Consider the following 26,935-nt stretch of genomic DNA (forward strand, 5'->3'; position numbering starts at 1 on the left):
AAAGACAAGTGATATCTCAGTGCAAAACTATTACTGAATACATGAAAAATATTTTAGACCGACGTTTTAGGGTCCGACACTGGGAGGAGGCGGAAGGCTGCGATGCAATCGATGACCCAGGTGAAGGGAGCCGACCACACTTTACCTCGCCTCACTATAGCCGGCTTGTGAGGGCCCTGGGGGTCAAAGATGATGTACTGTGTGCAGAGGGCCTGGTCAGAGCCAGGCGGTGCATGGTAGGCAGCAGCGCTCAGGGTTTGTGTCACATCACTGTCGGGCTTGGGCTGCCTGCTCAGGAGCTGACCACCTCCTTCCCGGAGCAGCTTGGTGAGCTCGGATTTGGAAGGCGCCTTAAAGGAGCCAAGGAGGAAGAAGAAACAGCCATCGAAGAGTGGTGGAAGCTAAAAGATGAATGATTAGAAAACAAATATTAATTCAAGCAGTGAGAACTTTTAATAAAATCAGAAGACTATAATATCTTCTTCCATTAAAACATGTTAGACACTCCAGTCAGCACCAGAAAATAAATCTTAGCCCTTTTGAGAACAGTGGTAAAAGGATTAAAGTATCCCTTTTTGCTCATGAAGAAGTTTAACGCGGAATCATTTTTTTGCCAATATATCGAGGCTCTCATTTTACCAAGTGCCTGTGTGGATGCTTTGTATGTTCTTCTTTGCGGCAGAACCAGGTGACATTTTTTATCATCACCGTTCCCAAGGCAAACTCTGAACCACTTAGCGCAGCAGTGAATTAGGGCGCTGGAGACTGTTCCATTCACAGCATCAATGAGCTCAACTGTTTTGGGGTGTTAACTGGCTCCCTCAAGAGTTTCTCGTAAAAAAAACATACTTAGACTACACTTTGGCTGGATTTCACTTTTGCTTTACGGGTGTTTCCTTAATTTATGAATATGATTAATAATTGTTTTTTTCTGGAATAGATATTTTAATCTGCACAAGAGGGTAGCAAACTGCAGACAGCTACAATGGGGACAACATAAATCTACTGCAGAACATGTAATTGTAATAATACCTGCAGGGTCATGACAATGAACACTGCATTAGTCTGCTTCTTAAGCCCCTCAAAGTGTGGATGTCTTAAAAAGTATTTGCCCACAACACAGTGCAGGTAGTCTTCAAAGTGTTTTAAGCCAAAGACCCCTTAGCTGAAACAGAGACAGAGCAGTGACCCCCCTACTTCATAGGCTACATTGTATTAAATCAAATTGCATTTTAAACTGGACCTAAATTCCCACTTTATATTTTCATTAAAAAGAATAGTTTATTATTAATTTAAATATTTGCAATTAATCAGTAACGAAATTGTCAAATATATTTTAGTGAGTTGATATAAATGTCACTGGTTGTGTTAATGGACTTAAAACATCTCATATCGGTAATAAAATGTCTACAAATGTATCTAAACTAGGTATTTTAAAAAAAATCAATTATTGACAGCATACTAAAGCCCTGACTGTGTATAAATTGAGACCATGCAGTGTGTCCCCATTCTTCTTTGTAAAACAGCAAAAGCTCTGTCAAGTTTCATGGGGGCTTGTGAGGGAGCTGAAATCTTTAAGTCCTGCCACAAATTCTCATTTGGACTGCGGTCATGACTGTGATTTGGCTGCTGTAGGACATTGATGTTGTTGATTTTTTTAAAAGCCACTCCTGTGTAGCTTTGGCTTTGTTGCCTCTCTGGAAAATAAATTATCTCACAAATCACAGTTCTTAGAGACTGCAGAAAGTTTTCTTCTAGGATTTTGCTAGTATGTTGCTGCATTAATTTTACTCTCCACCCTAACAAACCGTACAGGGCAAAGAAACATCCCCACAACATCATCCTGACAACACAAGGATTTGAAGTGGGAATGGTATGTTTCTGGTGTTGGATGTTTGGATAACACCAAACATAGCCTTAGATATTCACTGGGGTGGCCCAAGTGGGACACTGACTTATGCAGGAGTGGTATAAAGTACAGTATGTGCTTGCACACACACATACACATCGTAATAACATTAAGCTCTTAGGGTGCTGGTTGGCCCCGCCACGTATTTGTCTTTCAGAGACTGTAGTGGGCTCAGTTGTAAAGCTAGGGTGAAGATGTTTGTTTCAATGCCCTAGGTCTCTAGTCTGTAGTTGTAATGTTTCATAAGGCTGTGATTATCCTAGAGGTCACAATAGGTCATTTTATACAGTGAGCTCAAGTTTCCAAAACTGGCCTCATTACAATAAATAAAATTAAATAAAATGGCTACTATGGGGGAATAAAATCACGCATGAATACAATTGGGCTTAGTGAATCCACAAGAGTCTACGCTTTGCAGTCAGAACTTTGCAGTAATTTATGCAACTCCAACTGTTTAGGGACCCCAGTATGCAGAAATATTCAAACACCATTTTAGAATAGTATACAATTATACTGCATGAAAAAAGAACTGTTTGTTTTTGCCCTAAACTGCATGTGATTAGAATAAAGTGAGTATGTCTATAAAGCGTAGATTCGTGGGTACCTATACTCATTTCCATTCAGATAACTTAAGGTGAAAGGTCAAGAGAATCCTTTGAAAATGGCCATGCCAGCTTCTCCCTTGTCAAACTTTGTAGCGTTATTCAGCACCCTTCCTGACAAACTTAGGAATCCATCGGTACCAACCATGTCATGCTAAGCCCAGAGCCACACCTCTTGCATGAGCAGTGCATGGCAGCTACCTTGCTGAAACTTCCGTGCTTTTCTACATTAAGTTTTGCCTATGATAATGGACATAAATAATAGAATATTTCATTTCATTATAAATGTAATTCATGTTTGTTTTAGAAAGAGAAGGGTAAGATTCTGTCCACAGAAACAAAACAACGTTGAGTTAAATGTAAATATCCACATTTTGTTAAGGTCTGTGACACATACAGATATACACATATTGAAACTGTAGTGAAAGCACTGTCAAGTCTATATGACTGCCAAAAGGTCTCTTACTGGGGGTGGCCAATCAGACTACAGTGAAACACCCCTGCCTAATTGACGTTGTCTGTCTTTCTGTATGTGTCCATTCTAGAAACAGTTGGCAGCATGATCATATCATTATTTGCTGCATGGCAAAGGGTGTGAATACTTATGTAATCAATTGTTTTGGGTTTTATATTTCAACACATAATGTCAATCAATTCATTATGATAAGATTCTAAACATTTTAAGTATTTTGTTTCTCTCGACTGTCAAAAAAGCCAAATTAAAATGCAAATTTCAAAACACAAAACATGAAAAAGTCCAAGGGAGTACTTTTAATGGCACTCATGCTGCTTAACAAGAACCGTGTGTCACTGTCTACTAAAGCTCATTTTCCCTAAGGAAAAATAGTCTGGATAATCTATACTCATCTATTTCATGTGTTTGTTTGAATGCTTCACATTTACCAAGCTACATCTGTTGAGGCGACTGCGCTGGGGGCCCTCTCCTGCTTCCTGCCCAGTTTCAGGCATCCACTTGCCTGCCTGCAGACATGCCTCCACCCCTGGCATCAAAGAGAGAGACAAAAAAAAGAAAGCTACAGCTAATTATTGTGACTTGAAAGAGTGTGACAAGGCAATTGGAAACGGAGGATGACAAAGCTCATGTCTGTTTTACCACAAGTTGGAAGATTTCAAGTATTGGCAAGCTGCAGTTGTTGACAGAAAGATGCCCAAAGCGTGATGGAGTTAATGATGCAACCCTTGTTTTAAGTATCTCCAGCTTATGCAGAATTTGAGCATCAACTCTTTCTCTCCATCTCTTGAGGTTTTACTGAGTCAAATTAAAACTGTGTGACAGCCGGCATCCCAACATTTTTTGAGTTAGAAAAGAATATTTTGTTTTAAATCCTTACAAAAAGCATCTTAAGAGAGAAAAGTTTTCAGGAAAAAAAAAAGTATTACAGGCAGATACAGAGGGGAAAAAGTCACATTTTAATGACTCCTCACTGTCACAGATAAAAACATCTTCTGAACATGACACAGATCACAGTGTTGCAGTTCCCCGTAAGCATTATATTACTGAATATCATATGTTTGGGGAATATTAAAAAAACACAATTTAAAAGTTGCACATATAAACACACTGAATCTAGATTTGGCTGAAAATAGCAGTTTGCTCTAAAAAAAACAACAAAAAGTAGAGAGTAAAGTGAAATAGAGCTAAGCATAAGGCTAGGCCTGAATATCTATTTTGATTAAGAACGTGCCGAGACTTTTCTCAACACTTCCAATTGTCAGAGATGCAAACAGTCCCATAGACCGAATAGACATCTGTGAAGTATCTACATTTGGCCACACCCACAAAACATTTTGATTCATTTCACCCTCAGGTGCAGTTTAGTGTTCCACACAGTTGCTTCCAGCTGCAAGATATGGTGGCATGAACTGATTAGGGTAAGAGTGTGTGAGTGTGTGTGTGTGTGTACCTTGTTACAATACAGCACACTGTCATGAAATGACACATACACACAGTCTCCAGACCACTGGGGTGGAGTGTAATTATATTTCTTCATCCTCCTTAATTGCAGCTTTCATTCACGGGTACCCTGCCAAAGACTTGGGCAGAGAAGAAGGGCGATACTGGGTTTAATCACTCCGGACGAGGGCTCTTAGTGCTCAAGAGCCATTGGCATATATTTGCTAATTATGTTCGCAAAGACTGAATGCAGAAAAGATCTTAAACCCCTTCCTTCCTGAGTCAGTGAATGAGTGAATAGCCAGTAACCCACTTCCTTGATTAACCATGAGACAACTGAAGCAGTAGTTACTAGTCTTTATGAGGACAAACCACGGGAGACTAAGGTTTGACTGATGTAAAAATTTGTAGGCCCATGCTGACACCAGGAATCGACAAGGGGTACAACAGCTCATTCTTTAGCAATAGTCAGTATCCTTAAAATCAACCACTGTATTGAAGTTTCCACAAGGGACCCACAGTTGAGTCCCTGGTTCAATCCCTTGTAGCAATGCCTCCGACAGGGCTATGTGTCTAATGGGGGGTAGGTGCCTGAATGAAGTCTCTCGCTGGCAGCTGAAAAGAAGCAGCCACAATTTGTGTAGCAATGACAAGAACTGAAATCAAGGGAAATTAGCCACCACAAAGAGGGAAATAAAAAGGTAAGAAAACAGTCCTACATTTTAAGGATATGCACAATTTTGCCTTCTTGACAGAGTGACATGACAAGATCTATCTCCAAGTGCAGAGCTACAGTCAAGACTTGGTTGGCCTAGCTTTGAATAATGACTGGATGCTAGGGGAAATCGCCAACACCTCTGATGTCATAGAGTATGGTCAAGACCTACTCTATATGTAAAATGTCTTGACAGTTTTTGTTATGATTTGACACTAAAATTGAATTACTGCTACAGTAAAACATTTTAATAAGTGAGCTTTAGATTTGTTGCTTTGTTTCTTCCAGCATTCAGTCTTTATGTTAAATTAGGCTAAACACGCCCTGAATCTCGGTTTCTACGATTAAAAGCCATCTTCTAATCTTAAATGTGTTTTTTTTCCAAAAAGTTGAACTATTTCTTTAGATGATGGGTGCATGATAAGAAGTCTAATCCTAAATGAAAGCTTAGTTAAGACTTTTAGCCTGACTGGAGCCCCATTAGGCAGGATGAGGCTGTTTTTCATTATAAGTTCCAAAGAGAACATTTAATGTAGTGCTGCAACTAACGATTATTTTCATTGTGTATTCATCTGTTGATTATTTTCTCAATTAATCAATTATCTGTCTGGTTTGTAAAATATCAGGAATTGGTGAAAATCAGTATCAGCATCAGTGTATGCCAAAGCCCAAGATGACATCTTTAAATGTCTTGTTTAGTCCACAACTCTGAGATATTCACTTTACGGACACAGAGTAAAGAAACTAGAAAATAGTCACATTTAGGAGGCTGAAGCCTTGTATGTTTTTTTCCCTTGAAAAAAATACTTTAACCTTTTAGTTGATTATAAAAATAGTTGCCGGTTAATTTAATAGTTGACAACTAATGGATGAATCTTTGCAGCCGTAATTGAAGTTGATGGAACATGTGTTGCATGACACGTAATACAGTAACAATATAGAGATAAGCCTGGACTTGGCCTAGTTAACAGTGATGGCATACAAAAACAGGTGACAGTGAGAGCTCAGCTGCAAACACACAAGAACAAGGACAGATAAGATGCCACAGTGATTGCCATGAGGGAGACAAGCTGTGTCAAGTGCTCAGTCTGCATGGAGAAAAGAGAGGGGAAGAGGCTGAAGATAGTCCAAATACACAAAATCTGATACACTGACACAAACGCGCACTTAAACACACACATTCAAACTTGTAATGGCTTAGAGACAGGGGCAGACACACACACACACAGTGAAGAGATATTACTGACGGATACACCAGTCAAGGGCACACCAAGGTGCCAGAAAACTCTTTGACAGCGAGTCTCCCTTTTTACCTCCCCTAAAGCAGACTTCCTCTGAATATGTGCTTGTTGACTTGGTTCAAGGATTCCGGGGAGACTGGCTAGGAATAGCAAAATGTTTGCAAAGTATTCATCTTGATATAAATCAAACAAGAAAAGAGTTAGCCAGCTTTTCATCGCTAGTAATATCGAAGCCTTGAGGTGCATTGATTCTGAGATTCCTTTCACCAGTCACCCAATGGCTCTGTTTGGCTGTCAGACATGTAAACAGACGTTCACACAGCAGAAGACAAACAATTTACCTGAAAATTGCTTGATGCAAAATGTGCGTTTAATGTTTCCCAGGACATTCCATGTGTTGCAGAAATAAAAAGAATTGCATTTTGTTCTTATTCCAAACATAGCCTGATTTCACCTAAAAGAGGTCGCAGAGGAGAGGAAGTACACGATTGAATGTACATGGCTCAGACTAGTTTGGTACTGAAGTGCCTCGGTGGAACTTAACGATAAGACAGCAGCAAATAGATACTGTATGTTAGCCAAAGTAATAACACTGCTCTCATGTTTCCAGTAAAGTTTGCATGCCAAAATCACAAATTCCATATTATCCAACACAACTCCATTGTGGGCTTTTCCTGAGAAAGAGATGGCAGGTAAAATGTTCTTTGGGATTCAGAGGAGCACAGAACCCATAAAATGACTCCAAAGTGCTTGTGCAGCACAATCCATTTATTCTGCACATTGGCTCCAAGAGTCCAATATTAACCTCCTAGCTTTTTTCACTTGTCCTACTGTACACTATGCCAAGAGTCAGCTTACTGCAGCAAACATAACTTCAAATGCAGATGGAAATACTCTCTTAACCTGGAGAAGCCCCCTTTAATGACTCAAGTCAATGAGTCAAAGTCAATGTAATACAAATGTGATCTCAAAGGTAGCACACAAAAACAACAATTTTGACATACAAATAGTTAACAGCTATAAGACTGTTGCAAATGTAAGCTGGTTATCACATTAGCTGGGTTGTCCAGTCATATTATGAATGTGTTCTAACAGTTTTGTCAATTGTTGACATTCTGAATCATAAGCCAATTGAATGCAGCATCAATAATCTAAATCTAAGGTTATGTGCCAGGCTATAAAATGGCCAATAATCGTTTTTACTCTTTGGCTTCTATGGACTTCAGAGGAAAGATGTTTCGTGTTAATTAGTAGTAATAAGTATTGTGTTATCGTTGGTCAGTGCCAGACTAGCTGTGTCTGTTTCCAGTCTTTATGCTGAGCTACGCTAACCAGCTACTGGCAGTAGCTTCATAAACGCAGGGTTCATAGCTTTTAAAGAGTAAAATTCAAGTACTTTCAAGTTCTAGAATATTGACGCCTTTATCATCACATCTAAATTTTTACAATAAATGTGATGGGGAAATAAAGTTAAAAAAAATCCTTTTAAACGTATTTAAAGGGACAGGCGCTGCAACAGAGCACAGCTATTAGCATTATGAGAAAAACATTAAAGCATGTAAATATGTTCTAGTAGAAACACAAAACACAAGTGTGAATCTGAAAAAGGTATAATAGGTCCCCTTCAAGACTTTGTACCTACAATATCAACAGACATTGCATCAATCTTGTCAACTAACTAGAAGGCAAAAAAGGGTTTTGAATCAAAACTATAAATAAGTTGACCATGAAAAATGTATCAATAAAATGAATGACTTAATTCATAATTTGTCTAACAATAAATAAACTTAATTAGGATGAGCAAACTATCATAAATAACCATAATTAAGCACTTCAAAACAATTTAAACAACTACTCAAGTCATGTTATCCTGGGATGCAGTGATGGAAAAGTAGAAAGCGCTCTACACTGAATTAATGACTGACAGGAACGGAAGGAGTTTAGCGCTAGGGATCGTCAGAATTTTTTAGGGGCGATCAGCCTTAGCTGATCACGGATATGGAGTGGCGATTTTCTTGAGCCAATATTTGGAGCAGATACTACTTTTGCTCCCTTGATACACGTAAAAAATATCACTATTGAGCACTGTGCATATCGAAACGTTATTGTCATTCATTGTCATAGTGAACCATAGTCTGTTCGTTTAGGTCTAGGAGATACTGTCGTGAATACATGTATTTGCCTTTATTTGGCTGAAGAATGTTTGCATTTAAACTACATGAAGAGTAAAGATTTTCTTTTCTATTTTGAAACAAAAGACAATGTTTGCACAAACAGCTGGTGCTTTGATGAAAGCTGTCACCGGCTACTATTACCTGCTGTCAGTGTGTGTGGTTATATACACTTCACTTGTGTTTTGACCGATATGAAGGTCAGCACAGTATATAATACCAGAATCCACAATTTGGAGTGCACTCTTCCATAATAGTTTAAAACAGAGCCAGGCGAGGCTCAGGCTACATTTAACATTCAGGATAGATTGGATTCATTATTATTAAATCTGCTTCAGTGCCACTGCAGTAGGACGTTATCTGGATTCCAATGCCAACATTGTTTAACATGACATCCAAACACAAAACTACTCCAACTACCTCATATTCATACTCACAGCTGAATTTGACAACCCAGCAGCCAGCAAGAAGACCCAGGAGGGTGGAGTTGGTGCTGGGCATGGGTCCTTCTGGCACAACAACATGGCTCACTGGAGGAAGACACAAACACAGAAAACCCACATTGAAAAAGGTACAAATGAGTTGTGCTACACATATATATAGATGCTGCCTGCTGCTGTTCTCCTAGTCAGGCTGAGTGATTCAAGACTGAGTGGTGGACTGCCCAGCTACAGAGAATATGTATGTATGCTACTGGTGCAAAATAGTGCTCAAATTCTACAAGATAATAAAGTTATATTGTGGTCAAAAGTGTATTATGCCTTTATTCTATAATAATTCTGATACGGTATTTTAGACATTGCCTTGATTTTTCTCCCAGCTCAGATTCGATAAGCCATGAACATGTCTTCTATACCTCGAGAGAAAAACATTGGAGCACATCCTAACTTGTTTTCTGACATCCCTGGTGCTACTACCAGGAGCTTTGGGCTGTGGAGGACACCATCTGCAAGCAAGGGCTTATAGCCAGACATGCAGGCAACTGATTTTGTTGAAGTTTAAAGGAGCGCTGTTGCAGAATCTGTGTGTGAAAGGGGCTATTAAATTGGGATATATGTTATAGATAATACTGAGAAGACCCAGGGAAATGTTCTGAGTATATGGGAACATTAAATAGAATAGAGCTAATCTGAGTTAAAAAAAAAGAAAAAGAAAGAAAAGAGAAACATTGTGTTGATCGAAAAAAATTAGTTTCCCATTCAGCTCCACATTTTATACCTGATAACATCATGTTTGAGACTTAATTCTCTGGTTTCTGGCTCTGAGAAAGACTAGCTCATGTTGATAAATACTGACTAAACTTTCCTAGGCTGTGGAAATAACATATTTCCCTTTAAATGTAAGCATAATGGAAATGCTCCATTGAACTGTTGTGCATTACATCAGACAAAACTATACATGTGTTATACATATTTAAAAAGGTGTACTGAAATCAGTCATTTTGACTACAGTTTTGTAACAGGATAACAACACATTTCCACTTGAACCAACCCACCTGCAGAAGAAGAATATTATAATAATATTATTATAATAAAAATATTATTTACTGATTTGATTCCTGGTTAATCTCCTAAATATAGTGCATATCTCACTAATTTTCTTACTTTGCCTGCGTGACAAGGTACACTCAATGTAAACCTGACTGTTTATGGCAACAGTCGAGCAACAGCTTACTTCATAAATTGCTTCAGATGATAATTATAAGTTAATTAAAGTTTAAATAGAACCATATTGCCTCTTCATTCAACAAGTGAGCGTGGTTGTCAAGTACAAAATGAGCATAATTATGTCTCCAGGGCAAAACTTCTTTACATTGCTCATTGACCCTGAATTTGTAGCCTCAAGTGCAACATGTAAAAAAACTTTTTCTTAAAGCACCAACTTTGACCCCTCCGGTCAGAGGAGGAGAAACCGTTTTCATTAGAGCTTATTCATCACCCTGACAGTACCTCCAAACATTTTTATGAGGAATGATTTCAATTACTTTTGCTCTCGGGTGTTCTCCCAGCCATTACTATGCAACAGTGAAGGAGCTGCTGTATCACAATGATGTATACAGGTCTAAAAGCACTTGTTAGTTACTGTTGAACCTTCACGAGTGATAATGCTCAAGCACCTACTCCTGGCTTTTACAATACAAAGGGGGCTATGTATGGTTGACAAGCATGTAAAGGCTGGCTGTGTAGGAAAAGGATCATTCAGATAAAAATCCAATCTCTATGGTGGTGAAAACACTCTATATTATCTTCATAACAAACACTATGACCAGGGCAATACACTACCTCTTGACTAAAGATCCTTTGAATGCCTGAGCCTGCAATTTACCCATCTAATAATCTTTCAGTGTAAAAGGGCATCCAAATGATGGTTGATTACCTATCAGTGTTTGGCAGTGAACAAATTTACCAGCTATGGTCCCAAGGTAGCATTACTTGGCTGGGAGCTGCTGTAAATTTGCAGTGCTGCAGAAAGCCCATGTTTCTCAACAAAAACATTAAAAAGCAATCATATGCGACAGGTATCTTAAGAGGCTTCGTCTGGAACATTGAGGAAGTTGAAGTTAGTTAAGTTTAAGTTGTTTCTGCACTGCACAAACACTACCTAAGCCAGAGAAGGTGTCAGCCATCCTCCCTCCCAGTAGCTCTCCCAGTTGAGCCACTTTCAGCTGTTCTGGCTGTGACAGCTTGCTGGCCAGAAACACCACCATTTCATCTCTCCTCACACAGTCGCTCACCTAAGAAAGGGCATAAGAACATGGTTGAGACAAAATTTATTACTCTGAGGGTTAACAATCTCAAGGGAAATAAGAAACAAAAATTACATCTTCATGTAGACTTACGATAGAGACACTGGCTGAGGGGCTCAGGGATGCATTAGCATTTTGGGTTCCTTCTGAAGCTTTCTGGAAAATCTCCAACATCTCCAGACTCACTGTGCAATCTACAGGCCGCTTTCCATACAGATTACTGTGAAGACGACAGTTCAAAAGATAGTGTGTCTCACAGGATGGATACAGTTTTACTTGTGTATTTATACATTTGAGGCAATGCAGACCATCTGGTGACCAAAGGAAACAACATTTGAAAAACCATCACCCAAAAGCTTCTTATCAGTTTTAACATGCTTGGATAGTTCATTTCATTTCATACATATAAAATGTAAAGTAGGGTTGATATTTGGTAGGGCGTATTACACCGTAAGAAACAGTGGTGATACTATTGATAAATCAAGTTAAAATGGCTTTAATTTTCCTGAAACGCACTAGGGCTCTATAAGCTAACATTAACTGTTAGAACTGAGAAATAGGCAAAGTCTATAAGTGATTTCATCATTAAGAAGAATAGCTATAGGATGGAAAAATGTGAGCAAATTTCAATCATGTGTTGCTATGGAAAGCTAACATGCATTACTAAAGGAAGGTTTTTGAAAATATCTGGGGAACTTCATTTAGTTTTTGAAACAAAAAGGACGTGGACTTCATCACCCAGTCAGATTGCTTGATTCAAGTCATCTGCTTTATAACGAACAATAAACATTTTTGGAATCAAACTGTTGCTGCCCTGACTGACCAATATGACAAAGCTTTCACAGATTCGGTGAAGCAAACTCTCCAACGAGATATCATTCTGTCATATCATTTCATCACTTCAAACAATTGCAGCAAATTTGGGTTGTTTTTATCACCGGCCAAGCAGGACACAAAAAAAAAATATAAAAAAAATAAATAAATCAATTTTGCAAGTCCAGGGTTCTGAGAAAAGCGATTTGGCGATGTCACACCCTACTTGTTCTATGAAACTGTGCACCCATGTGTGTCATTCACTTGTTGGAGCATAATTGTTTGACATGAGGGTGAGCTGAAAACTGTGTTCTGCTTCAAGCCTAGGCTATGTCCATTAACAATACACTAGACTTACTGCATGCAAAAGAATATCTCATGATTGCATAAAATTACTGAAAAGTGCTGACGTTTAACGCATAAGCTGTTTCAACTACACATTTATCTGGTGAGAAGACCAGATCATCTTTACAGATTTAGTACTGCCATTTAATCGCGATTACCCATCAGTGCAAAGTATATTTAATGGAGGGTTAGCAGCATCATAAAAGCAGCCTTTCCCACAGAGACTCACAAGAGATTAAACTGTGACCAGTCCCCTGGTTATAATAGGTATATTGAAGATACAGTTTTAAAAGTATGCATCTTTAATTTTGAGAGCGCTGCATGAAAAAAGACTGAGGTCACCTTGAGGAAAGAGAGAGAGGAGAAAGGAATGAAAAAAGCACACAGAGGAGGAGAGGAGACGGAGAGAAGAATCAAGCCCAGCAGGTCGCCTCTAAAAGATTAGTCGTCAGCAAAGATAACACCTGGGGGACAATTAATAGGTCCACTGGTCCATAAAATATTTCATTTGGATTCATACCCCCAACCCCATGCAAACACAAATACAAACAAATATAAAATGCCCCTGACACTTAGACATGTGCACACACACAAACTGATTTATGCAGCTGCTCATGAGAAGAATATCTGAAGAAAAATAATAAAGCGTGGAAAATTGTGCGGGATGTTAAGTTACAAACACTCTCCCACAAGCCTCTGCACTAAGTACACAAGTGGGAAGAAGGTGGTGGTGGTGGTGGTGGTGGTTAGGATACTCGATGAAACCATTCTAACCAGAGAGGAGGAGATTCAAATATTAATTTGGAGCAGAACACAAAACCAGAGTTCAGTTCAACATAACAGATCATAAATACTGATAATGCCTTTTATTCTGCCCAATTACATACCCTCACAAACTGCTGGTCAGTAGGCTTTAAAGACATTTCTTTAACTTAATCTAAATGGATTTAATTATGAAAACATTTACATTTCTGTCTCAAATTTACTTGTCCTCAAAGAGCACCATACGCTAAGATGTTGTGAGGTCAGTTCAAAATTCAAGCCATGCACACCCAACAGAGCTTTTGAACTGTCAGCTCAGCAGTATGCGTTGAGAGGAATCATAAGTCTAATGATGGAAACACATGGCGAGCAACTGATGAGGCGGGGGCGAGGCCTGACTGCATTTTTAATCAAAAGGTTCATTAGTTACATTTCCTTCTTGAACAATCCGCTCTCAATTTATCCTGATGGCTGGATCAGCTGGGTGTTACCGTCTATAGTTGATGACTCGCACAGTGCCTCCATTTATCCCCATAAAAGTATTGTGCATTGCACTGTAATTGTTATGCAGATGTCCTTTTGTGGTTCAAGAGAGGCTTGCAACACTGTAGTTGATGCTCCTCAAAACATCAATTGAGTGGTAAAATGACATCCATCCATCCTATGGAAGGTGAAAACATTCAAACTCATGCCATTGAAGAAATGCCATGCTCATCAAATCAATCAATATTGGTAAATACTATTCACTGCTAACATTTGGAGACTGTCTTTGCTTGTTTATCGCTCGACTCTGCAGTATAATTGTACTGTTCCAGTGTATTGGATTAGCGTGCCGGTACGAGGAACACAGGTGATGTTAATTAATGTCTGTGCCACTGGCTTTGGATGGTCATTAGGACAGAGCTAGTTCAAATTTGTTGTTTTTCCCATTTCATCAACAAGTTCATTTTCATACTCTACTGCATTTACATCTAAAATCGTATAGTGTGATGAAAAAACAGTTAGCAGTTAAGTACAATCAATTTGTAGTAATTGTATATATACAAATACCAGAATGTTCCTTCAAGTTTTTAAACATAACATATACTTCCAGTTAACACCTTGCAGGCCTCATCTTGGCTGTACTGGTTGATATTATGCTAACAGGACTGAGACATACAGTCAGGATCCCCACTGTGCATGCTGTACAGCTTCTCAGAAAATACTTAAACCTGTTGTGTTTGAGATAACAGGGAATTGTCAACTGAATAAAACACATTACTATTCACTTCGTAATTTCACTGTTTTTAAGACTTCCGTCGTCCGTATTTCTAATAACCCGCACAGCAAGTCAAATATTCGCACTTGTTTGAAAGTGGACCCAAAGTCACTGATTTAGAAGACAGGGTCCATAAATGAATAAATGCAGTCCAAGCATTCAAGTCTAATGTGCATACACACACAGAGGAACAATGGAAATCTGCAAAAGCTGGATTTCCAAACCCCTGAGCTGTGTGCCAATCATTCCATTAGGGATTGCATTGGCACTGGCAGATGTCTTGGTTTGCCTCTTGCGTGAGTACAGTATATCTGTGTACGTGTGCGCGTGTGTGTGTGTGTGGCTGGGGGCAAGGATTGCATTCATCTTGCAGCGCTGTGATAGACTGTCTCAATTGCTGCCTCGTTTAACTTGCAGAAAAGTAACAAGGTGAAGAGCAGAAAATGTAAGACTTGGCAATTGGAACCCATCAAAGCAACAAGCCAAGCACAAAGAAATGAAGAAGCGGCTAGACAAAGGATGACTGATTATAAAATGATCACAAAGAGAGCGCTTACTGATAAACATAGAACATACCGACCCAGATCAACTATTTTATTGATCACACTCATTCGCCACTGTCCTCTCCCTCATTATGGATATTGTGCTACCCATCTACACAACCTCCACAGGCCTGAAACACTGATACAGCATCAACTAATTGACCAACAACTAATCAGGGTCGATTTTCCAACATCTATCTGCCTACATACTGCACTAGCGCACGTATGTCCTTACTAACAAATGGCTGAATGCCTGACGCAAATACAGGCACTCGACGATTTATTGTAGGAAAGTGGAAAATAAGCACTGGTCCAGAATAACAGAAGAATCATTATGATGTAATGCAATGGCATAAATAGTCGTGTAAAAAAGCTAAAATGTTCAGTTTCTGTTGAGATTTTTGCTGGCTTCAACTCAGTTGAAAGGTGTTTCTAATATTTTGTCCACATTATTTATTTACACAATACCACAAATTAATGTGTACAATGTCACAAACTATGTTGCTGACAACACTTTCACAAATTGTTTCAAAAGGTAGTATCTCAAGGTGTCATATTGTAAAAAGTAAGATTTCTTTATTAAAACACAGTGGCCCTCATTTATCAAACAAACGTACGCCAGAAAAACGTGCGTACGACCATTTCCTGGCAAACATCGGCATTTATCAATTTGGACGTGAGCGGGAGCTACGATCAAATCTCACGTCTGGTCTGAGATCGTGTACGCACATTTGAGCCTGTGTATTTGCGGTGCAGCACAGCAAAACCTGTCTGAAAATAATGAATAAACCTCAGGTGTCATTAAGCATAAGCAGTCACATATTAAGAACAGATCAAAACAGATTCTTAAAACGAATGAATAAATAAAAATTGTGGTTGTACTCATGTGCGTCTGAAGGCACCATCCATGAATGATTACGTATTCATCAATCGCAAAAACTACCACTCGATAAATGTACAGGTGATTTGTGACGCCAAGCTATCGCTTTTAAAAGTGATGGCCAGGTGACCACACGCCATTCTTTGATACTTCAAAACAGCTCGGCTCCAGCCCCCCGCGACCCTGACATTGAATTAATGAATGAGTGTGTTAGCGTGCGGCGGCAGCAGAACGCACTGCAGAGCCAAACTCATCTCCTCGGTAAGTGGCTACCCTCGATAAATTGCATTAAATCAAACAGGGTATCAGGTGATTAACATCTTGGTATGGTTCTTCTAGGTGACAAAGGTATCCTCTTACGGAATACCTAATGACCCTGTTGGCAAACCCCGCTACAGAGCAAGAGCCGTGAAATGCACCCCCTCGCATTAAAGGTGATATTCTGGAACAGAAGGCTGTTGTTTCCACCTAAAGGAGTAGTTTATATACAGGTAACGGTCAGAACATTGGTTACTTACAGTCTTCAAACTATTTTAAGAGTTTAAAATCACAAACTTGGATAATAGCGAACACAAAACAACACCTTTCTGTATGCTCTTTGGAAATATACTGCAGCCATAATTACAAAATGAATTCAATGGATCTTTTGAGCAAGTTGAATGTATTTGACTTAGCGTTTCCTAAATATAATCCCAGCTTTTCTTGCGATTCATATGTTCAAAGGTGTGCGCACTCGGGTCACAGTGGAGCGCTGCCGTTATTCTTTTCCATACAGCGTTTTTACGGCCCCTTTTATTCCACTCTTAAGACTGACAAAAAGCACGTCCTTATTTTGCTCCATCTCGGATGTCAGGATGCCGATCTGTGTGTCAGAAAGTTTCTTTTCTAACCAGCGTTCTGCCTCTCCGTGTTTGACCTCAGTGGGCGAGGCCTCCGAAACAGGAATATTTAAGGGTGTAACTCAACCGCCGCATTTATCAAGGCCCGCTCATTCGTACGCAGAGATTGGTCCGATACGAATGTTTCATAAATCACAGGTGGGTCCTTTCCTACGACCAATTCTGCGCTCAGATCTGCGCCCGTTTTCACGCAAGATTGATAAATGAGGCCCAGTATCACAAAACTCAATACACAAAGAAATGCACACAGCACATATTGAGAAACTTTGCCTTTGAACGAGCCGTCAGGACTTCTGTACATTGTGATGTCACACCTATACTATCTATATAGGTAGAAAGTGTTGCTATAGTCGTTCCCCAACGGCAATAGATGCTGATGAGAGAAGATGTGGAAGACTCAGAAACTACGACAAATTCTAACAGACTGGGCTTTTTTGGTAGGGAGGCTCAAAGGGAGAACCCAAGTGGTAATTTTTATAACCTTGTTATGTTGTGCTGTGCTGTGCTGTGTTCTTTCTATAAGCCACTCTCTGCAGTGTTTGTTACAAGTAAAAATCTTAGTGTTATGACAGAATTTCACCAGTAAAACCAAAAAACGTCAGATATGACAACAAAGAAACCCTTGGAGCGACTTACAATACGTCCTGCGAGGCTCCAAGCTGCAGCAGCAGTTTGACGATGGCTGGGTGTCCGTTCCTCACAGCATCGTGGAGCGGAGAGTCATTTTCATAGCCAGGAGTATTCAATAGGGCTCCCCTTGAGACCAACACCTCCACAACCGTCAGATGACCCAGGTTGCATGCTTCATGCTGGAACAAAGAATAGTACAGCTCAGAAATCATCCCGCTCTGCTTTGATCTGGTATCTCTCTGATATCCTTAAAATACAGCCTTAGTCATTGAAAATGGATGAGAATCTAGAATGCGTACAATCACTGCAGTGTTTTTTGATATACTATTTTAAGTGAGGAATGTGAGTTAAATATTGCAGCACTCAAAAAGTTTATTTCGCAGCAATTTTCGAAAGATCTGCTGCAAACTATCAAAACTCTATTCAAAAACTCAAGTTTAAGTCAAGCGTGCTTCAATAAGACAGCAGCTAACAAAGAAAAACAATGTTTCAGGGAGGATTTTCCAATATGCCATATGCAGACAACTCTAGGCCAAAGTGTTAAAAAAGTTTGTGCCTTGATATTTTGGGAAAGGTCGTCGTGCATAAAAAATGGCAGTGCTTGCAGTAAATGACACATTCTGTAGGCCTTGATTTCTGGCATGACATACTTACACTTGCCAGCTAACCTAAGGTCAACATAAATTTCTTTGTATGTCCTTGCTTCTAGAGAACAGCAACATAAAGCACAGTGACTGAACATGTTGGTTTACTGGAGAAGACAGGACAATAATGAGCAAATGGCAAGATACTGGCCAGAGAAGAAACACTACAGTGGCAGTGACAAGCCTTTGTGGGGAAAAAAGCTTTGCCATCAGAGTCTGACAAACTAACTGTGTTGCTTATTTTATTGACAAGAAACAAACACCATCAAAAAGGAAACAACAAGAACCCACCAGTGTAGAACAGCTATGCTCATTTAATAATTGCTGTTTTGTTGATGAAACATCTTATCACTTTGTTTTACCACATAACAAATAAAGCGTGTAGATGTATCACTTTGTGTCTAAGTCGTACCAGAGGTGTCCATCCAGCATTATCCTTCAGGTTAGGGTCAGCCCCCTGGTCCAGCAGTTCCTTGACAGCCTCTACATCTCCCTGCAGGACCCAGAGAGAACAAACCCGAGGTCAAAATTGCAGACCTGTAAGTGCAACCCTCCAAACACAGCAGCTGATCCCAGTGTACCAAAGCTCTGCTGTTTATCAATCACACACACCACAGTGGGCCATTGATTATCTTGTCTGGGATCCAGAGGGGGATTATGGCTATGTTTACAAGGATTACAGCAAGACAGTTTATTCACTACAGACTGGAAAGTGGCTGTCTGATCATCTGAAGACTAATATGTTCAACTGGGGGGGGGCGGCGGCACAGAAAGAGATGACATCAAATCAGCAGATTATTTTAGATACTTTTTGGGAAAAAAATAAAAAGACAATTAAGTACATTAAAAGGGCCATGTTTAGTCCCTCCAACATATACATTTTGTATTTTAGCTTTTAATGTCACTTAACTGCAGAAATGTTTTAAATTTGAAAAATACAACAGAAAATGGAGTTAAGTAAATAAGGTTAATTATTCAGAAACCTCTCTACCTTTATAGCAGATAAATGCAGCAGGGACTCTCCCTTGTGGTTCCTCTTCATAACCGCAGGGCTCCCTGAGATGGGCCGTCCAACAGATGCACCGGGACTACATAGAGATTTTCGACCAACAGTAGCTACGAAACAGGGGCTGTCTCTTTGCTCTTCTCTTGAGTTTTTGACGCTCTTATCATACCTTGGGCTAGCCAAAGATTGAGGGTTAAGGACAGCGGGGGACATCTGTGATTTTCTCTGCCTGCCTGTGGAAGCCCTGGGCCTTTTTGGTGTGGTCTCCAACGTGGCAACATTCTCCACCCCTCGGGATCTTTTTAATGAATTATTTGAGGGAGATATGCTGTCCTGTTTTTCAGGATTACCAATTTCAGACAGTTGGTCATACTGATTGACACTGTTCGACGTTCTCTGACCAGACCAGGTTTGGTCATTCAGTACAGGGACACTGCTTGCTAAGAGACCCTCCCTTATGGAGCTGCTGCCACAGCAGAGTTCATTAGTACTCCCCTGTGGCACTTCAGGCTGAGGGTCGTCGGATGTGACAACAGGGCTTAGAAAGGAAACTCTTTTACTGGACCGCCTTGCTCCTTCAGTACAAGGGTGCTCCTTTTCCTTTAAGGTATCTACCTCCTCGATGACCCCCCATTGCTGGTTTACAGCCTCCAGTCTGTTCTTCTTCATTTTCTGCTTGGTCTGTTTGCGTGTGGTCCGAGGGGCTCCTTGCACCGACACCTTCCTGCTGGCAGAATTTTTCTTAGCTGACCTCTTCTTTCTGTTTTCATTTTTGCATCTTTTAGAACCAGAAGAGTCCTGGGAGGAAGAAGTGAAATTGAAAACTGACAGGTCCTGGCATTGAGCGGTAAGGATATCTGGCTGTGCTGCGGGTGTTTCTACGGAAGACGTTCTATCCTGTACGGTGACCTGTGAAGGCTTCTCCACCATGCAGCGTACCTTGCGGCTACGGGGGCTAAACCAGATCTTGAAGTTCTTCTTCTGTTTAAAGACGGGGCTCTGAGGTTGTGTTTGAATCTCTGCTGGAGAGAAGTCTGCATTGAAGTATGAAAAAAAAAACAGGTTCAACAAAAATAAAAGTTGAGATAAAAAACAGCAAACCTTAACTATGCACTTGAAACTAATACTGACATTTAACAGAAGTAGAGAAATGCCCAATCAACCTCTAAAACCATTAAATAATTCTGCTTAAGTTTAGACAGTTGTGTTCCCATTTTATTTACAACGCACAGAAAGGTGCCCTAGAGCTTTTTTGTCAAGGCTGAGATGTGCTTGCAAAAACTAAACAATACCATAGTTAATTGCATCGCATAATTACTGTCATTACTGAGATGCTGGATGGGCGATAAAGATAATAAAGCACAGGAACAAGTCACTAATACTGTCATTCACAGATTAGATTGGCAGAGTAAAAATGCTAAATGTTTCAGTCAACAATTGACAAAGGAAGTGTGGGCAGATGGATGTGGGGAGAAAGATGATGAATAAGATACATGGATTTGAGAAGATAACTTGGAAAATATGCTATCAAGCTGCTACATGATGACTACCATCTACCTGGTTGTTCTATGGGATTGAGAAGGGACTCCAAACCACAGAAGAGCTGTATGATGCTGCTGAGCTGCCTGTTGATTTGGATGTCCTTTACCCACGCAGGACTCTGACACACCACGCAGCCATCTCCTGCCCGGGGGCCAGCACAGGACCTGAGCAATAAACCACATAATGGATTAGGAGTTCACCTCCCAGTTCGGTACGAGGAAACACAATGAGCTGATTGATTTACTTTTTAAGGCCATTCAGTCATGAAGAGAAAGAAAAAACGAAGGCTATAGTTTATGCCTATGGGGACATTATTGCATTCAAAACTTAAACACCCTGTAATGCATGTATTGCCCAGCAACCAAGCCACTGCCACAGATATTCAGTATTTCATCTGCAGAAGAAATAAACCCTATGACAAAAGAAATGTTAACTACAAAATTTCCTAACTGACGATCTTTTACGAAGAAACTGAGCCGTAAAGTTACTTTCTTAGCCATATCCCTCATAAGTATGAAATGCTTGTAATAATAATAATAATAATAATAATACACACTCACATTGGTGATTAGTCTTTCTAATTGGTGGATCCAAAGAATATTAATTATCACATACACTTATAACGATGTAATTAATCTTTTCTTAATATAGGGAATAACATCCCACTGAACTAAGCCACTCTTCAAGTCTGAGGGAGGTAGACTTGCAGACTGTTTTGTTTGTAGTAGCAGGAACAACACACTGTTGGTGTTAAATAAGAAAAAAAAAAAGTTCTTATTTAAGTGTACCAGCATGCACAATCCTGACAGTAGGAAACCTAAAAGGGATGGAGCCACAATTAACAAAATTAGTTACACTTAAAAAAGTCCACCATGAGACAGGTTCATTGTTAGTAAGCATGTCAGAGTAAAATTAATTAAGCTGAGGTTACATTACCTGCACAGCATATGCTCGCACGTTCCTAGACACACAGGTTCTGACATTAAATTTGAGCTGGAAAAGGACAAAACATTCAAAAAAGGTCAGTAGAGTCACTAAGAATGGACAAGACCACCTCCACCACACTGGACATTGGTGTCCACCTGTTGTTCACATGGAACCCTTCTCCACTTCAGCCTTCAAAGTTCTCATTTGAATATTTGCTACTACCACTAACATCTGCACAAGAGGAGTGACAGCGAGCCTGAAAAGTAGCCATTAATAGGCAACGTGTTTTGCAATGAACTGGTACCTGTCAGTGAACCGCAAGGCCTGCCCTTCATAACTGGCATACAGTTTATACGTTTTTCCACACCTAATCAAGGGTGATAGATAGGACAAGGGATGATGGGGTACATTTTTATTTTGTGATACATTTACACACCTGTCTCTGTGAAGCTGCCCTTTGACCCAATGACAGCCCTATGAAAAGGTCAGGGGATCAAAGTTATCAGAATTTAGCCTCTGTACTAAATGTCACAATAAGCCATCCAACAACTGAGATATTTCAATAACAACCAAAAACCTCAGTAATAACTTCTCATTACATCGATGGCTCCTCTGAAAGAAAAAAGCCCAGTCGATTCTCTCTTTCCTGAAGACGCTAAGGAGTGTGAACCTGTCTTCCACCCTACTATAGAGATCATTTTGAGCAGCTGCCGAAAGCATCATCGGGTTCCTGCTGCCATCAGACTTAAGTTCTTGAAGCATCCTATCATCCAGACTGTGTAACAGCCTGTTCCGTAACAAAGTCGGGCATACTACAACATCCCAACACTCGCCTGAAATCGACCCACTATCCCCAAATCACAAAAATATCATTCACACTAATTTCTTAGGGTAGTATCCACTGGGCCATATTTACTACTGTGTGCCCTCCGTGCAAGTATCTATGCCTATCCAAGAAAGGTTTACACCATGCTATTCTGTTTGGCTTTTCCCATGCCAGCTAGTGTGTACAGACATGTATTGTGTTGTTGCACCCAAACCATAACTGTTATTGTTATCGTGTCTACCATAGAGTGTTGTGGCTTTTATGCTGCATATTCACACACTTAACTGTGTCTGTGCCCCTCTGTTATTGTATAATACAAAATGTTTTTTAGAAATGTGACAAAACTGTCGAACACCGTGGATGGGTCATCAATACAAAATCTAGACCTTATTTGAGTGAACTTGGTTAAAAGCATTGCCAGATAATGCCAATAAGTTAGTCAGTGAATTGTATCGTTCAAGAGAAGGCATTAACCCGCATCTTTCACCTATTATATCTATTCTGTCGAAGTTTTATCAAACATTTGACCTTTCTGCATAACGTAAAGTCACTCATTACCCTGCGAAACTAACGTTAATCCTAATAATAACGGTTTAGCCGATTCTCCGGAGAGCTAACATGTTTGAGCTAACCTGTTCAATCAACCTTATTGCAACCAGGTGTTGTTGACTGACTGACTGTGCATACTTTAGGCATCGTCCTCTAGCTTTCAAAATGAACCTCGTTTAGTTTTTACATGCAATCGTGCTATGGTATGGTCCCTGCTGGTTGTAACGGTTATAGTTAACAGCTTAACGTTATCTTCCGAAAAATATACTGTATTAACGTTGTATAAAATATGCCTCACTTCTACAGTGGCGTTAACTTAAAGTTACCATTTGGAGCAAAGTAGCAGTCGTCGGAAGTTCGCCACCGCCTCCTTGGTGTTCTTCCAATCCTTTGTCTGCACGGAAACATTATTATCCATTATTAGAAGCTATGTTATGTGTTCCGTGGCTCTTCTTTTAACGTGTTAACTTTGCAATCGTTAGCTTGAGCTTGCAAAACAAGCTGAGCCTGCTTCCTGGCTACTCGCATCTCCCGCCAGAGTTTTACGGAAGTAACGTGATGGTTGCTATAACCACGGCAATGACGTCGTTACGGCCCAAAGCATTATGGTAGATATTTTAAAAGGTAGATTTCACGTCCATAAAGCTACATTTTCAAATCTCGGCCTTTAGATTATTTTTTGTATATATTTTTTATTTTTTTATTTATTGTTTTATATTTACTTCCTTTCTTTTTTATTGTGTATTTAAGTACTCTTTCCTCTTAAGTTTACGTATGTCATATAAGGTAAGATGTAATGTTCATTGAAAAGAAAAATGACTGTTTTGTATATATGTCATAGACTGTATAAACAATAAATCCATTATACAATACACTATGATATATATATATTTATATATATATATGTGGGTGTGTGTGTGTGTGTAACATTTTATATTGATATAACTCAATTATATTGATATAAATCAAACAATCATGCAATTCAACTGCAGAAGAAGATACCATGTCTTTATTATCTAGCATCTATTATTCTTAAGTGCAATTTCTTCAACCTAATTAGAGATTTCACTGTTTTTTGCTGCAATTCACTTCTGTGTAATCTGGATGGGAAAAAAAATCTGATAAATATGTTAACAATAATTGAATGCAAATTGTGTCATATTATAAACAAAAATATGTTCATGTGCATTAAAATGAGCTTGAATCAAAAACTGAAACAAAATGTATCAGTGAATCTTTTTAATCACATAAGATGTGGCCTACGGCTATGCCTTTGGTGCTCCCTGCCTTACAGGTTTGTGTGATGATTAGCTTGCTATGTTCTTCTCATCATGACACATTTTAAGAAAATAACATCAGGCATGATAGCGCCTGGACTCAGACAATGGCAATTTTATAAGATATCTGCTGTGATGTTAATGGTTTAGGCCAAATTTTTGTATGTGATGGGATGCTCAAACGTAGAAAAACATCTACACAGGCAGATAAGCAGCAGAATATGCAAATATACATAAGTTGCATTTGAAAAATATCTTTATTAGAATAATAAAAATAGGCTTGATACATTCAAGACAATTTGGAACTGGTCCATAAGCAGGGGAAAAGTCCATTAAATATTCAGTACATTCATTCTAAAAGTTAGGTATGCCCTCAGAGAAAGTAATAATGAGAAGGTGAAACATGCATATTGAGGTTGTTCTCTTCTGAGTGTGAATATTTTTAGCTTCTGTAAAATTGTATCCAGTAAGCACAACTGCATGTACATTAAAAAATATACAATATGTCTTGAGACATGTTATATATTTAGTGTGTGAGTGCATTAAGATGATACAGAATCATGTTAAAATGACTCACACTTAAATTGAAAATACAGTTTTCATTTAGTATGGTATAATAATCAAACAGTGAACAGGGCCTGAACCACAGACACAACATGATTCATTTTATCCTTCAATAATTCCGGAGATGAGGAAACAGTAATTTATCAACTTCATTACTTGGAGCATGTATGCAAATATACATGTTCCCATCTACTTTATTTAACAGTTTGATTAGGTAAGAATAGAAGTGTAAGGTCCCCTTTACGTGATCAGTCGGGACACTTTCAAAAGCATAATCAATATTTGCAAAACATGAATGGCTTAAACTCTTCTTTTTCACACATGTATATTAAGGGAAGATTAACTATAAACGGATATTGTGTTTCATACCATAGTGGACATGGACAAAATGGTTAAGAATAGATGGCAGTCAGCTCTATGTCTCTACTGCCTTAATGGAGTCCAGGTCATCATATTCGTCTTCACTGCTGAGTGATACGGATTCCATGGCGATCTTTCCCATGGCAAAGTTGATGAAGACCTGTGAGGGTTCAATAATAATTTAAGTGCCATGCCAAAATAAAAGACACTTATTTTTCTCTGAAGTACATAATTCTACTTAATCTGCTGGTCATTTTCCCTCTCTTACCCCCCTCTCTTTATTCTGCCCATGGTATCTTCCAGTCCCAGAGCCCCAGAAGGGCAGAGTAGTTGAAGAATATCAGTACTGGCTGCATATAAAGCTCATGGATTCTCTCCCCAACTCATATTCCATTTATTTCCCCTCAGGCATACCCTCTGTCAGTTTCCCTCTGCCTCTTTTAAACTTTTTCAACTCAGTCTTTCACTCCCATTCAGCTTTCTTCTGTCTCTGCATTCCCCTCCCACCCTCTGTCTTCTTCTCTCATCTCCTGTCCCTTTTTTTGTCCCTTGCTGCTTTCCCCCCACACCCACAAAGCCTCACACAAGTTATCCCTCTCTCTCTGTGTTTACTCCCGTCCTTTTTTTCTCACCTCATCCAGTGTGGTCTGGCTCACAGAGAAGTGTTTGATCTGCAGAGCATTCTTGCTGGACTCCAGCTGGTCAAAGATATCCGCAACCCCTCCTGGAGCAATTGGTACGTGGTACTCCACCATAGTGGAGTGCTGGTCCTGTGGATTGATAAAGAATGCATAAGTAAAAGGTGAAATATTTTGACGTATGCTCTGTGTGTAACTTAAATTGTGTAAAACACAATGAACAGCTGTTCATACCAACTGAAACTAAACATCACACAAGACTAGGCTTTTTTGTGAGGGGGGGTAAAAAGACAGCCGCTAAAACATTGCGTGAATACAGGCATATTCAGACTGACAGTATGATAAAACTAATGTAAACATGTTTTACAAACCCAAAATACAAGTCTGACCATGAAAAGGAGCATAGAGCATTTAAATGTCAGAAATGAATGCTCCTTACATGCTCCCTGAACGCTTTAGCATAAAAAAATCACACTACAATTTATTGCAAGTATATGCTCTCTTCTCTACTGAGAACTCCCAACTATATTGGATATGTGGGAAAGTTCACCTTGAGATACGTGCTGGGGAATCGGCTCTGCATGAAGCCAGTGATAGCCTCTGCGTCACAGGAGGCATCGGCCAAGTACATCTTCACAGTGATTCCGCTGCCGAACCTGCACAAAGGAGATTTTACGAACAAAGCACTGTGTTATTACATGTCTGTGGGGTGGGGGTGGGGGGGTGTAAGCTGTTACAAGAAAATCGGGCATTTAGTTGCACAAAGGACCACAGAGTGGGAAAAATAGGAGGCTGTGTGCACAGGGTAGGGAGAGAAGTAATGGCTGGATTGTAGGATGAGCAGAGGTCACTAACCTGTTCTTAATGTGCTGCAGGGAGCCCAGGCAACGAAACTGACCTTTCACCATGATCGCAAGACGGCTGCACAGTGCCTCACACTCCTCCATGCTGAGAAATGGAGACGAAGAAAGAAAGATAAAAGGTCACACTCAAAGCCTTTGAACATAAAGTAATTAGCAGCAACCTCCGCAACTGAAAGATGAGGCCAACACGGAAGGGCCAAAAACTGCCGTTCCTCAAATGGCCATTTGAGGCTGGCTCCAAACCAAGCAGACAACATCTTCAAAAACCCAACTTTACTGCAGAAATAAACATGTTTACAGTCTGGCACAAA

General features: G+C 39.6%; 2 protein-coding genes across 2 annotated transcripts in view; both read right to left on the reverse strand.

The window, feature by feature from the left end:
• bard1 (BRCA1 associated RING domain 1) lies at nucleotides 1-23,369 on the reverse strand. The gene is made up of 11 exons (XM_083922228.1): nucleotides 23,249-23,369; nucleotides 21,557-21,613; nucleotides 20,636-20,784; nucleotides 19,064-20,112; nucleotides 18,485-18,565; nucleotides 17,435-17,607; nucleotides 11,393-11,519; nucleotides 11,155-11,287; nucleotides 8,991-9,083; nucleotides 3,415-3,512; nucleotides 1-401 (listed from the first exon to the last, which is right to left on the reverse strand). Exons 1-11 carry the CDS (start codon nucleotides 23,338-23,340, stop codon nucleotides 54-56), a joined length of 2,400 nt encoding a protein of 799 aa, XP_083778354.1. The 5' UTR covers nucleotides 23,341-23,369; the 3' UTR covers nucleotides 1-53.
• A 973-nt stretch (nucleotides 23,370-24,342) lies between these two features.
• The window catches only part of abca12 (ATP-binding cassette, sub-family A (ABC1), member 12), a 75,917-nt gene continuing 73,324 nt past the window's right edge, over nucleotides 24,343-26,935 (reverse strand). The window contains exons 68-71 of the mRNA XM_083921609.1: nucleotides 26,617-26,709; nucleotides 26,312-26,417; nucleotides 25,756-25,893; nucleotides 24,343-25,283 (exon numbers count right to left, since the gene is read on the reverse strand). Coding sequence (XP_083777735.1) covers nucleotides 25,179-25,283; nucleotides 25,756-25,893; nucleotides 26,312-26,417; nucleotides 26,617-26,709 — 442 coding nt within the window. The 3' untranslated portion in view covers nucleotides 24,343-25,178. The remainder of the gene's footprint in view (nucleotides 25,284-25,755; nucleotides 25,894-26,311; nucleotides 26,418-26,616; nucleotides 26,710-26,935) is intronic.

Source organism: Echiichthys vipera (assembly GCF_963691815.1).
Source record: "Echiichthys vipera genome assembly, chromosome: 10".
In the NCBI taxonomy this organism is placed as follows: domain Eukaryota; kingdom Metazoa; phylum Chordata; class Actinopteri; order Perciformes; family Trachinidae; genus Echiichthys; species Echiichthys vipera.

Excerpts from the sequence above, each read along its gene's own strand:
- bard1 (XM_083922228.1), bottom strand. The coding sequence starts at position 23,340 with ATGGATAATAATGTTTCCGTGCAGACAAAGGATTGGAAGAACACCAAG. Across the intron at positions 20,113-20,635 it reads CAATCCCATAGAACAACCAG|ACTTCTCTCCAGCAGAGATT; the intron begins GTAGATGGTAGT and ends ACTTCAATGCAG. Across the intron at positions 17,608-18,484 it reads ATGCTGGATGGACACCTCTG|CATGAAGCATGCAACCTGGG; the intron begins GTACGACTTAGA and ends TCTTTGTTCCAG.